The following is a 13,020-nucleotide window of genomic DNA, read 5'->3' as shown; positions in this document are numbered from 1 at the left end:
AATTCATCCTTAAAATAATATTTAATAAAACAACTAGATCTGGAATGGTTGCAAATGGGAGCATAACTTAGTCAACATTTATGAAGTATATTTATGTTCTAAAGAATCTAAACTACCAAAAACTCATTCATCCATTGTTTCTTACCATGGATAAAGATTTTTATGATCCAGGGTTTGCAGTAAACAGATTTTTTTTCCTCTGGTGGGACACTGCTTTTGGTCTGTGCACAACTTAAAATGGCATGTTTGATCGATCATGTTCTTCAGTTGGAGAAGATATGGTGTATTCTTAACGAAAAGACTGGTTTGCTATGTTTATAGACTATAACGGCAGAGTAATACAAAATACCAACTTCTCCACAAGATACATGTGAAGGAATTGCTATAGGGAAGAGAATACCTCAGTCAAATTTCAATTCTTGGTATTGCGAATTGGAGAAAGTCTGAACGCTTTAGCTTTTTTCTTTTCTCAAGAGTCAGATCATAAAAAGTGTTTCGATGCCCGTATATGCCAGGCCCAAAATAATGTATGTACAACTCATATCATATCGTAAAAAAATCATATTTGTAAATAAAAATTCATACAATTTTAGAAATTTATAAAAAAATTCATAATGCAAGAAACAATGATGTTAACAACAAAGGAAATCATAATGTCATATATCAAACAATTATGAACTATATAAAACATCGGACATTCAATAATGAAGATAATATCTTACAAGATACAGGGGCCTATCGTACACCCTGGATACACATACAATACACACCCTAATTGGGTTTCACGTGTCATATTGCTTTAGCTGATAGGTACGATATGTATCATAGCATATCATATGATAGGCTATGATACAACATAGTCAAGAGTGAAAAGTTTATGTTAGCTTGCACACACACACACACACACACACATCCCACAAAACATATATCTTACAGCATAATCTTATGGTTTTGCAGATGATATATTTCAACTGGTCCATCATTTTTATGATTTTCCATATGTATCCTTTTTATCTCAGAATTTATGGGGATTATGACACCCTGTTTGCTGCTTGTGTAGATTCCTTTTTGTTAGAGCTGGGATGATGGGATGGCTTCTTATCAATCTTTCTATTTTGGCAAAAAGCGTCATTGATGATAAATTATCCCTTTCAATGATCCTTTACCAAACATATTGCACGGTATTCTTCACTTGTCTGTTGGACTTCATTGAACTATATTGTGTATTTCCATTTATTTATTTATTTATTTTTTATTTGTTTCAGTTGTATGTTTTGGACTATTTCTGGTACGAGGAGTTCATGACCACCACGTAAGTTGTATCTTTTGTTTCTTATGTTATTATACTTCTTATAGGGCTACTAGTGTATGTTCAAGCTAATCTAATATTATGTAGATTATTCTTTGACACATGCTAAATATTCATGGATGTATGTGTAATTTTGTATATACCTTGGATGAATATTTCTTTGGATGCTAAGTTCATAAACACTTGCTATGAAAGAAATCCTCTGACCAGATTTCAGCATTAAATAAAAAAAATGGTATCTATTCAAGTAGAAAATGATTGTATTTCCTAATGTTGTAAAAAAGTGTATAGTGTATCAGAACGGTCAGATGTAAAAAAATTTGTTTTATATCATACGATATCATGTAAAAAATGGATTGAATTTAAATTTTTTTTTTAATAGTATCTTAAAATTCTAGAATGCCATTTGAAATGAAAATTGCTAAAATTCAAAAAAATTTATCATTAAGGCAAAAGATGATAGATGCTCATATGCAAAAGAATATAAGTACAATAATTATGGTATAAATAGGAATTATAGAATTAATATATATTTACTGGATATAAATATGTGATATCAACAAAAATAACCATAAGCATAAATGCAATGTATTGGCAACCACATGATGACATATTCATAGAGAGAGAGAGAGAGAGAGAGAGAGAGAGAGAGAGAGAAAGAGGTTCTGGACAAAATAGTAAGCCACACCTTAAAAATTGTAAATAGACCATCAGCCCTTAAGAATTAATTTTAAGAGTATGATAAGTTTGAAAGTGTCAAATAGAATAATTTAATAACAATAAAAAGGTTTCGTGATCTCTCTTATTGATTTGTTTCAATAATCATTATGAAAAAAAAATAAAGAATGGGTATTCGTCCATAGAATCCTTTCCTTTCTATCCTTCTTCATTTCTGTTTTTTGGTCCAAAAAGTTACTATAATAAGCTACGAAAAAAGTTTATTTCATTTACAATTAAGTTAAATGAGGATTCATAAAATTTTACTTGTAAAAAAATGTGTAATTAAAAAATAGAAAACATTTTTGTTTGAAAAGTTTGGATTTGAAAAAACCAAAAAGAGAGTTATATCTAAGGTGATATGGTATTGCACAGTACAATACTATCTGATACAGTATGTTGCACCCTTTTTCTAATACAAAGGGTGTTTCATACCGTATGGACCTACAATACTATGATTTATTGCATGATATCATACAACATTGGTTTTCTCCTTTCTTAAAAGATTGGAGTCATCCTATTAGTTATCCTTCAATCTAGTTTTCTAAAGGAATTGAAGTTGAGAGTTGTGTCTCTAATCCTATGGTGGCTTCTCATCTTTATTGGTTGACGCACACACACACACACATGAATGTGCATACATTTCCAATGGACGTTACCACAACTGTTTCTTGGCTGTAACTACTATTAGAATGCAATGGTGGTAACATGTATTAGTCGGCAAACAAAGGATATTTTAATAATATTTAGTGAACTTATAAGAAAGCACAAACCTCCTTTTTTATTTATATTTATCAAATCTAAAAGATCTTTTTGGAAAAGATGAGATGTACTTTCCTGTAAATTCATTAAGATGTTGTAAACCTCTCTCTTTCTCTCTCTCCCCTCAATTGCAGGATTTCTCTCTTTCATTTTTAGGAAACCCAGTTACCCATGGCTTGTCGGCATTGGTAGCCAATTGTTGGCGACTGGTGCCTGGCAATCGTTCCACTTTTCTCCTCCTCTCCTGATCTCTTGTTTTCTGGTCACGAGTGGTTGGTCAAGGCTAGAACCTATGTCACACAGACTCTTCTAACAGGGCACCGCACCCGCCTAGGTGCGAGTGCGACACTTGGACACAACTTCCGTTGTGTTAGGTGAAGTCCACCACATTGAGGTCCATTTCTATCCAAAAGTAGATTCAGTTAACCCTAATCAAGTCCATTTTTATCTATATTATATATATAAATACATAAATGCATAAACATACACGTAGTGTTAACTTAAAACTGTTAAAAATTATATATATATATATATATACCCTCCTCGCACCCCTGTACCTAAGTTTTTTTAAAGTGCCGCATCACCGCATCCACACCAGTAACCGCACCCGCACCTATGTGACATAGGCTAGAACTTGGTTGCAGGATGGTGTTCCAATGACCGAGGTCCCCATCCCTCTTTTCTCCTTCTTCTTCCTCTTTCCTTTTCTTTTCTTCGTCCTGATCTTCTTTTTCATCCTCTTCCTTTTCTTCTTGTTGCAATGGTGACCTGCAACACCCAGCCACAGTCAACCACTGGAAACCATCTAGTGGCCAGCAACAGCCACCAGCCACAAAGAGAGAGAGAGAGAAACTTGCAATTTATCCTCTCCTAAAATATCTTTTGGTTTTCCTAGTGATCTAGCATGTATGTTGTCTCTATCAACACAATATAGTTTTTACATGCAGATGGGACATTATTGCAGAGAGATTGGGCTTCATGTTGGTTTTTGGAGATTTAGTTTGGATCCCATTCACCTTCAGTATACAGGCATGCAATCACCATCCTCGAATTTTGTTTCTGTCTGTTTCAGTTTCCATAAGTGAAAGAATTTGCTTTTCTTCTCATATAATCTGTGATTACTGAATGCTCAATTTATTTTGTATGATGGTACTTAATGAATCGTTCTTTTCCTGGGCACCAATATAATGTAATGAAATGGTGATCTTTAAATATCACCACCAAAGTCTACCAAATAGATACACAAGTGGACAATCAACAATAGGAAGCTCACTATGGAGTCCACACACAAAACCCACAAAGGGGTATTCACAAAACCCACACAAGGGTCACACAAGAAATATAAAAATAATAATATTTTATTAAGACGGGAATGCAAGAAAGCATCCACACAATGAGGGGACTCATCCCCTTTTATATACAACATGAGAGGCTCATAGAGTCATCAGGACTAGTCCAACAACTATAATTATAGCCGTTGGACTAGTTCCAACGGCTCTATGCCTTCTTGTCAACACTATGTTGACTAGGTCAAAAAGAAGAAAAAGAATAAAAAGAATAAACATGCAAAACAAGTATTTACAAAAATATATATACATAATATATATGTATACATATATATATGTATTTCTTACATATACATGCATATATATGGTATATATATATGTTATATATATATATATATATATACACACACATTTTAACACTTGCCCTTAAACTTACGGTATGATAACCGAAGGTTTGCCTAAGAGAAAGTGAAAACGAGGAGCGACGAGAGCTTTGGTGAAGAAGTCTTCCAACTGTTACTCGGATGTAACATATGGTAGATCAATAGTGCTATTTAGATACTCTTCTCGAACATAGTGACAGTTCATCTCGATGTGTTTGGTACACTCATAGAAAGGTTCAATTGCTGACAATGTAGATGAAACTTTTGTTGTCATAATACAGTCGTGATATTTGAACTCCCGACCAATAATCTTCTAAGCCAGACTACCTCTATCGTTGTTGTAGCTATGACCAATATTCAACTTCAGTTGAGGAGAGAGAAACTTTTTGTTGCTTCTTGCATCGCCATGAAATTAAAAATTCACTTAAGAAAACACAAAAATCTGTGGTTAAGTGTCTGTTATTAGGATCACCTACCCAATCAACATCAGTATAGGTAGTTAAATCCAAGATAGACGAAGTAGACAAGAAAAGACCTTGATAGGTAGAATGCCTATTATATCTAATAATGTGTAAAACAATTCCCCTATGAACATAAGTAGGACTGTACTAAAATTGACTAGTGTGTACAACATGTGCTATATCAGGTCTAGTGTTTGAAAGATAAAAAAGAGCTCTGATTAACTGTCTATAGGGTGTATGATCTGTAAGTGGTTCCCCATAATCAATTCTTATTTTTGCATTGACAATCTCTGGAGTATTAACTTTCTTGTCATCTGTGATACCAAACCTGGAAACAATATCAAAGGCAAACTTAGACTGAGACAATAGATAACCTCTAGGAGAGTAAGCAACTTCAATCCCTAAGAAATATTTAAAAAATTCTAAATCAGTCATTTCAAAATAATTTTTGAGAAAGTTTTTTAATGTTTTTGATTCCCTGTTTATCTCCGCCAGTGATGATCATATCATCCACATAAAGAAAAAGAATGATAATACCTGTAATAGAAATCTTAACAAATAATATAGTGTCAATCAAACAAGATCAAATCCCAATATCAAGCATGACCCAACCAAACCTATTATACTGGGTTTTCAATGCTTGTTTAATACCATAAAGAGCTTTGTCTAAACGAAGAGTTTTTTCCTTAAGAATAGTTACACCAGGTAGAGCTTTCATATATACTTCTTCAACTAGGTTTTCATTAAGAAATGCATTTTTGACATCCATTTGGTATATAGGTCATTTTTTAACAGAGACTAAGGCTACTAAAGTCCTAATGATGGTCATCCTAGCAATTGAGGCAAAAGGTTTTTCATAGTTTATGTCATATTCTTGAGAATATCCCTTGGCAACTAACATAGCTTTGTACCTTTCAAGAGTTCCATCACTCTTGGTTTCACCTTAAATACCTATCTACAATCCATGGGCGTCTTTTCATGTGAGATGTCTTGAATAGTCCAAGTCTTTGCTTTTTCTAAAGCTTCTAGTTCTACTCTCATGGCTTCTCTCCACTGAGGATGTTCTCTGGCTTGAGCATAAGTAGTGGGTTATATATGAATGAATTAAAGCAATGCATGCTTTGTACTTAGGTGGGGAGTCATAGGACACAAATTTCTCAGGTGGTTTTGAGATTTTAGATGACCTTCTAGTTGATACTTTGGACTGGCTTCAGTGTTGAAATATTTTTCTAATGCACATCGTTGTTTAGGGTCCCTACGCCTAGAGTATTGTAGACAGTTTTTATCCTTATGGGATTGCTCTTTACCATTTTCATCATTATAGGATTGGTCTTCATTTACCAAGTCATTCCTAGGCTCATGATCTTCACTAAGATCATACTCACAATCATCATCATATTTTGAAATTAGATAAAAAAAAAGGAATACTATGTTATTTTCTTAGAATTTTTAAAGTAAAAAAATCTTTTATTTTCTAAGAAAGATACATTTATGGAAACATCCAATTTTTCATTTTTAAAATCAAAACACCTATAGCCTTTTTGGTTATCTGCATAACCTTAAAAGACACAAGGATAAAATTTATCATTTTTGTTGGTAAAAACAAAACATTTGCATCAAAATTAATCTAGAATAATCAGGAGCTAATTTGAAAAGTTTTTCAATTGGTGATATGTTTTGCAAAACGGAAGATGCATTCTATTGATAAGATACACAATAGTTAAAATAGCTTCAACCCAAAAATCTTTTGGTACTTGGTTTGCTATAAGCTATGTTACACGGACTCGGCTCCAAGGTCACCGCACCCGCGTCGACACGCACAGACACAGGTGCGGCTCAGACTCGGTCAACCCGACCCTGGGTGCGGTCAACGCACCCAGGGTCATTTTGGTCTATTTTTTTATTTTTTTTTAAAATTTTCTGGGCTACAAAATTTAAGGAAAAACCCCCTGAATCAGGCTTCATAACATCCATGGTCAGATATTTGTGAAACAAATAAAAGATTTAAGTTCTGTTTAAGAATAAATCTAACTTTTGAAATATATTTTTCTTTTTGAGAAAAGTTTTCAAAATTTCTTATTCCTTTTATTTCAAGAAATGTACCATCAACAGTAAACACATCAGACACACTTGAGTTACCATGACATTCAGATAAAACATCACCATAAGGTGTCATGAAATGAGACACCGAAGTCAAGAAGCCAAGGATTTTTATCGGGATTCAAGGACGAGACAACGACTCCAATAGATGATGATGCTCCTTTGAGAAGAGGTTGAAGAGCATCTATAAGTTGATCTAGGGACATGTTTTTAATGGTTGATTCTTGAGTAGGAGCAATGTCATTTGGCTCTTGTGGAGAGCTAACCCAAGCAGCCTTCTTATAAGTCCTAAGTTTGGGACATTGGGACCTGATGTGTCCCGGTTTGTGGCAATAGTGGCAAATTATATTTTTCTTATCATACTGATTTCTTTGTCTTCCATAATGTGGTGGCTTGTAAGTACGTATGTAATTTCCTGGTCTAGATACGGCAAGGACTAAATTATCCTCATTTTTTGTAGAACGTTTCTTTAACTTATTCTCCTCTATACTTGACTCTTCTATAGTGTCTTCAATAGAGAAACTTTTCCTCTATGAAGGATAACTGATTTTGTGGATTCAAATTCCGACTTTAATCCTTTGATGAATTGGTAGGAATGTTTCACATCTATTTGCTTTTGGTGAAATTTTGTATCTTTGGGACAATGACATTTTGGTTCTAAAAGAGCCAACTTTTCTCAAAGCTCAAAAAATTTGTTATAGTATTATCTAATACTTTTGTCCCCTTGAGTCATATTTTGGATCTTGTCTTTTAAATTCCACACATGTGCAATATCCTTAAGAGAATACATTCTCTTGAGCTATTCCCACGCCTTGTTTGTATATTCAAATTTGGTAAGGCTAAAACACTTTTTGATATCTACACTACTAATAAGCCAAGACATAATCTTGGGATGCCCCATCCTCTATTCCTTCCATTTCTTTTTATAGGTAGTCATAACCTTAGTTTTCTCAACCTCCGTAAGAGGTATTTCTTTCTCACCCTCTACTTTGGTAAGAACTAGCTTAGGTTCTGGTTCAGACCCAGCAACTAGTTCTCATAATCCTTTTCCCTATATGAGGTGCTTCATGATTGAAGTCCATATTAAATAGTTGAAATCATTGAATGGGTTTAATGATGACATTTTCATTATCATCCATTTTTATAAGGGCTAAGCGAGATAGAAAGGGAAGAAAGAAAAATAGAGAGAAAAATAAGTAAGATGAAGAACACGAGCACTCCACCACCAAGCAAGCACCACCAATGAATCACACGAGCACTTGAATTTTTAAATACATAATAACGAGCACACGAGCACTTGCACAATCATGATCTCACAAGCACTTGAATAAAAGTCACAAATTTCTTTCAACACTTTTGTGCTCTGATACCATGTATCGAAATGGTGATCTTCAAATATCACTACCAAAGTCCACCAAATAGATACACAAGTCCCCATAATCCTTTTCCCTATATGAGATGCTTCATGATTGAAGTCCATGTTAAATAGTTGAAATCATTGAATGAGTTTAATAGTGACATTTTCATTATCATCTATTTTTACAAGGGCTAAGCGAGATAGAAAGGCAAAAAAGAAGAACAGGGAGAAAAAGGAGAAGAAGAAGCAAGGTGAAGAACACGAGCACTCCACCACCAAACAAGCACCACCAATGAATCACATGAGCACTTGAATTTTTAAATGCATAATCACGATCTCACGAGTACTTGAATAAAACTCACACATGATCTTCAACACAAGTCCCCATAATCCTTAGGTTCTGGTTCAGACCCAACAACTAGTTCTCATAATCCTTTTCCCTATATGAGGTGCTTCATGATTGAAGTCCATATTAAATAGTTGAAATCATTGAATGGGTTTAATGATGACATTTTCATTATCATCCATTTTTATAAGGGCTAAGCGAGATAGAAAGGGAAGAAAGAAAAATAGAGAGAAAAATAAGTAAGATGAAGAACACGAGCACTCCACCACCAAGCAAGCACCACCAATGAATCACACAAGCACTTGAATTTTTAAATGCATAATAACGAGCGCACGAGCACTTGCACAATCATGATCTCACAAGCACTTGAATAAAAGTCACAAATTTCTTTCAACACTTTTGTGCTCTGATACCATGTATCGAAATGGTGATCTTCAAATATCACTACCAAAGTCCACCAAATAGATACACAAGTCCCCATAATCCTTTTCCCTATATGAGGTGCTTCATGATTGAAGTCCATGTTAAATAGTTGAAATCATTGAATGGGTTTAATAGTGACATTTTCATTATCATCTATTTTTACAAGGGCTAAGCGAGATAGAAAGGCAAAAAAGAAGAACAGGGAGAAAAAGGAGAAGAAGAAGCAAGGTGAAGAACACAAGCACTCCACCACCAAACAAGCACCACCAATGAATCACATGAGCACTTGAATTTTTAAATGCATAATCACGATCACACGAGCACTTGCACAATCACGATCTCACGAGTACTTGAATAAAACTCACACATGAGCTTCAACACTTCCAAGCTCTGATACCATGTATTGAAATGGTGATCTTCAAATATCACTACTAAAGTCCACCAAATAGATACACAAGTGGACAATCAACAAGAGGAAGCTCACTATGGAGTCCACACACAAAATCCACAAAGGGGTATTCTCACAAAACCCACACAAGGGTCACACAAGAAATATAAAAACAATAATATTTTATTAACATGATAATGCAATAATTTATCCATACAATGTGAGGAGTCATCCCCTTTCATATACAACAAGAGGGGCCCATAGAGCTGTTGAAGCTAGTCCAACGGCTATAATTATAGCCATTGGACTAGTTCCAACAGCTCTATGCCATCTAGTCAACACTATGTTGACTAGGTCAAAATGCAGAAAAAGAATAAAAATACAAAAACAGTATTTACAAAAATATATATACATAATATATTATGTATATATGTATTTCCTACATGTACAAGCATATATATATATATATATATATATATATATATATATATATATATATATATATATATATATATATATATATATATATATATATATATATATATATATATATATATATATATATACACACACACATTTTAACATATAAAACTACCAAATTTCATCCATTGCCATTAAATATTTTCTGTAAATTTCTCTCAGGAGAAACATTTAGATGTCAACATATATTGAGATTGATGCTAAGATCCTTCATTATATACGTATGATATTAAATCACTATATGAGTTGGAAATACCTTTCTGACAAATATGCATTATGGACATAGCCTTTAGTCTCAACAAGCTTTAGCATTTCGTTACATTCTGAACACACGTGTGCACACTCACACACATATAGAACTGGTTACACGGACCCATCTTTTAGTTGAATGGCCCTCTTGCCTTATTCCTAGAGGTCTCCTTAGATCTGGGTTATTTTACTCTTTGGCACTCCTCAAGCTTCTAATCTTTTGGTTGGTTGATAAATCCAGGAAGATATAACATAGTTGGGTGTGGTAGACTTTTTGTCTTACAGATGAAATTTGCTAAAATTTCTAATGCTTAAACCCTCCTTATTTCTTGGTAATTTGTAGATCTGTTATTGGTACAAAGTTTTTATAACAAGTGCAGAGTATACAAAAGCTTTTAGATTTTTAGCCATTTGATTTATTTAGTTGATCTAATAAATTTTCATCTTTGGCCTAGGGCTGGTGGCTTTTGGAAAACAAAGTGGATCTGACAAAGGCTGCGGCTGTCATCAACACCTTGGTTTTTGTGATTGGGTCATAGCTTCTCTTTTTTATGCTTTATTAACATTTTTTTTCAGTATGATCATGTGTGTGAGTGTGTTTCTGTCTCTGTGTGCCTGCACATGCGTGCATATACTTCTTTTTCCTTAAAGTTACTCTTGAACTGTGCAGTTATCAGGTATTTAGAGGGTCAAACAAGCAGAAGCATATTTTCAAAAAGGACCCCAAAGTTCACATATGGGGGAAGCCTCCAAAGGTTATTGGTGGAAAGTTGCTTGCCTCTGGCTACTGGTATTGTTCTTGGCTTTGTGCAGTATATAGATCCTAGTCTAGCTTTGAAACTAGTGTAAACATGCAAGAAAGTGTTAATCATCATTTTTACTCTTTGTATTTTCTCTGAATTGAGCTTTTTCAAATAGTTTCAAGTTTTGCTGCAAAGGTTCATGCGTTTTGAACAAAAAGTTGAAAATGTTTGACAAAACATATAAAAATAAATGTATAAATATTAAGATATTCTGGCAAAGAAAACCAAGGAAGGTAATTGAAAAACGTTGTTAATTACAGTGCAGTTGTTCTTTGTGATAAAAGATAGAAAACTTCGATTGAAATCAGCAGTATTTATCAGGGAGAAATGCAATCTCATAAAACAGATAGTAAATCACTACTTCTATCCTAACATATCCTGAAAATCAAAACACAACAGTATCAAACTGTTTAGGTTGTAAACTACCAAATGAAGCAACAATATTGAACGTCTAGGTCTCTGAGCCATACATACTGTCACCCTGCATTCTTTGGTCTATAGTGAACTTTTCTTCATTGATCATGAAAAGTGATGCTGCAATGATTGATCCTCCCTGTTTCAAGGAATCAGTGCTGCAAGATCTTCCCTTTTCTCTACATCCATCCTTGATCGCTTGTGGCCATCTTTATACTAGGATCATATTCTATCTCTATTTTCCCAACCAGATGAGCACTCTCTCTTTCCCCGTATCTTTAATTGGAAATGACTGATCTATTAGAGTATCAGTGACATCAGCTGCATATTTTTTTCCCATTTGTTTGCTTGCATGTCCATCAGAAATTGCTTCCAGAGTAGGTGGAATTCATCCGATTAGCCCCCTAAACTTCATCATCCATCAGAAATTTGCGTATTTAATAAGCTTTAGAAGGCGAAAATCATGTGATTAGCTCCCTATCCAAAAAACAAAAAACCTTGCATTGCATGAAGAGGTTGTGAATCTGCTGCTAGATGTCTCATTTATACTTTCAAGTTTCATGATTCTCCAAACAGCTGTATTCCTTCCCTCTCCTCTTCTCATTTGAGGATGCACTTTTGTGTCTTTATGTTCATTAGAGCAACTCAAATTTTGACTTGTCCAATGCTGTTTATTTTTGGTGCAGGGGAATCGCTAGGCACTGTAATTACCTGGGGGACTTGTTGCTAGCTTTGTCATTTAGCTTGCCTTGTGGAGCTAGGTAACCTACGTACCATACTTAAACATGTATTATGTACTATGCAAGCTTGTTTACAACTGATCCTGCAATTGCTTCTACTCTTACAGTTCTGTGGTTCCTTACTTTTATCCAACATATCTTCTAATTCTGCTGATTTGGAGAGAAAGAAGAGATGAAGCTAGGTGCAGGCAGAAGTATAAAGAAGACTGGGTTGAGTACTGCAAGCTTGTCCCATGGCGGATATTGCCATATGTGTACTAGCAAAGACGGCTGTGCTTCATTCTTCCTGCATTGTTCAAGAATCAGCGGCTAGTAAGCGGGTCTTTTCCGAATCATGAACAAAGAAATTTTTAACTGAATTATTTAACAACCATGATATGAAGTTTTATGTTAACGATGTTTCTCTCTTTTTCCTTGATGTATCCGATAAACCTTGTTTGCTGGAATTCTCATCTGGTAGGGGCAAGTCGTGAACGTCACCAAGTTGACGGGATGTCACAAGTTTGAAACCCAAGGGCATGCATCCTTTGCCACAAGGCTGAAGCTGAATGTACGGGGACAAGGGGTTTTAGACCAATGAAATTGGTGAGCGAGATGGTTTTTCTCTGTTTATCCCAAAAAAGAAAAAAAAAAAAAAGATGTAACCTGCATGTACGCTGTCCACCACTTCAGTTATGTTTCATTGACTTGAGGGAAGCAACAAGTTGGATGTCGATCAGATCCTGTTAAGCTGAAGCCCAGACGTTAGCCTAAAATGGGTAAAGTTTTACCAAACCTTATGCGCTTAGATCCAGTCAAGGTT

At 34.6% G+C, this 13,020-nt stretch overlaps 1 protein-coding gene across 1 annotated transcript in view; it reads left to right on the top strand.

Moving 5' to 3' along the window:
• Window positions 1-12,664, top strand: part of FK (Ergosterol biosynthesis ERG4/ERG24 family) — a 58,879-nt gene extending 46,215 nt beyond the window's left edge. Inside the window, exons 7-13 of the mRNA XM_090006360.1 lie at window positions 1,061-1,181; window positions 1,266-1,312; window positions 3,736-3,817; window positions 10,717-10,793; window positions 10,932-11,051; window positions 12,165-12,239; window positions 12,326-12,664. Of these exons, the coding sequence (XP_089862486.1) occupies window positions 1,061-1,181; window positions 1,266-1,312; window positions 3,736-3,817; window positions 10,717-10,793; window positions 10,932-11,051; window positions 12,165-12,239; window positions 12,326-12,479 (676 nt within the window). The 3' untranslated portion in view covers window positions 12,480-12,664. The remainder of the gene's footprint in view (window positions 1-1,060; window positions 1,182-1,265; window positions 1,313-3,735; window positions 3,818-10,716; window positions 10,794-10,931; window positions 11,052-12,164; window positions 12,240-12,325) is intronic.
• Window positions 12,665-13,020: the final 356 nt, after the last annotated feature.

The sequence above is a fragment of the Nuphar pumila genome, chromosome 5 (genome assembly GCF_984573655.1).
Source record: "Nuphar pumila chromosome 5, dmNupPumi1.hap1.1, whole genome shotgun sequence".
NCBI lineage: Eukaryota > Viridiplantae > Streptophyta > Magnoliopsida > Nymphaeales > Nymphaeaceae > Nuphar > Nuphar pumila.
Note: the sequence above shows the minus strand (reverse complement) of the source record. Positions and strands in the feature narration are given on the sequence as shown.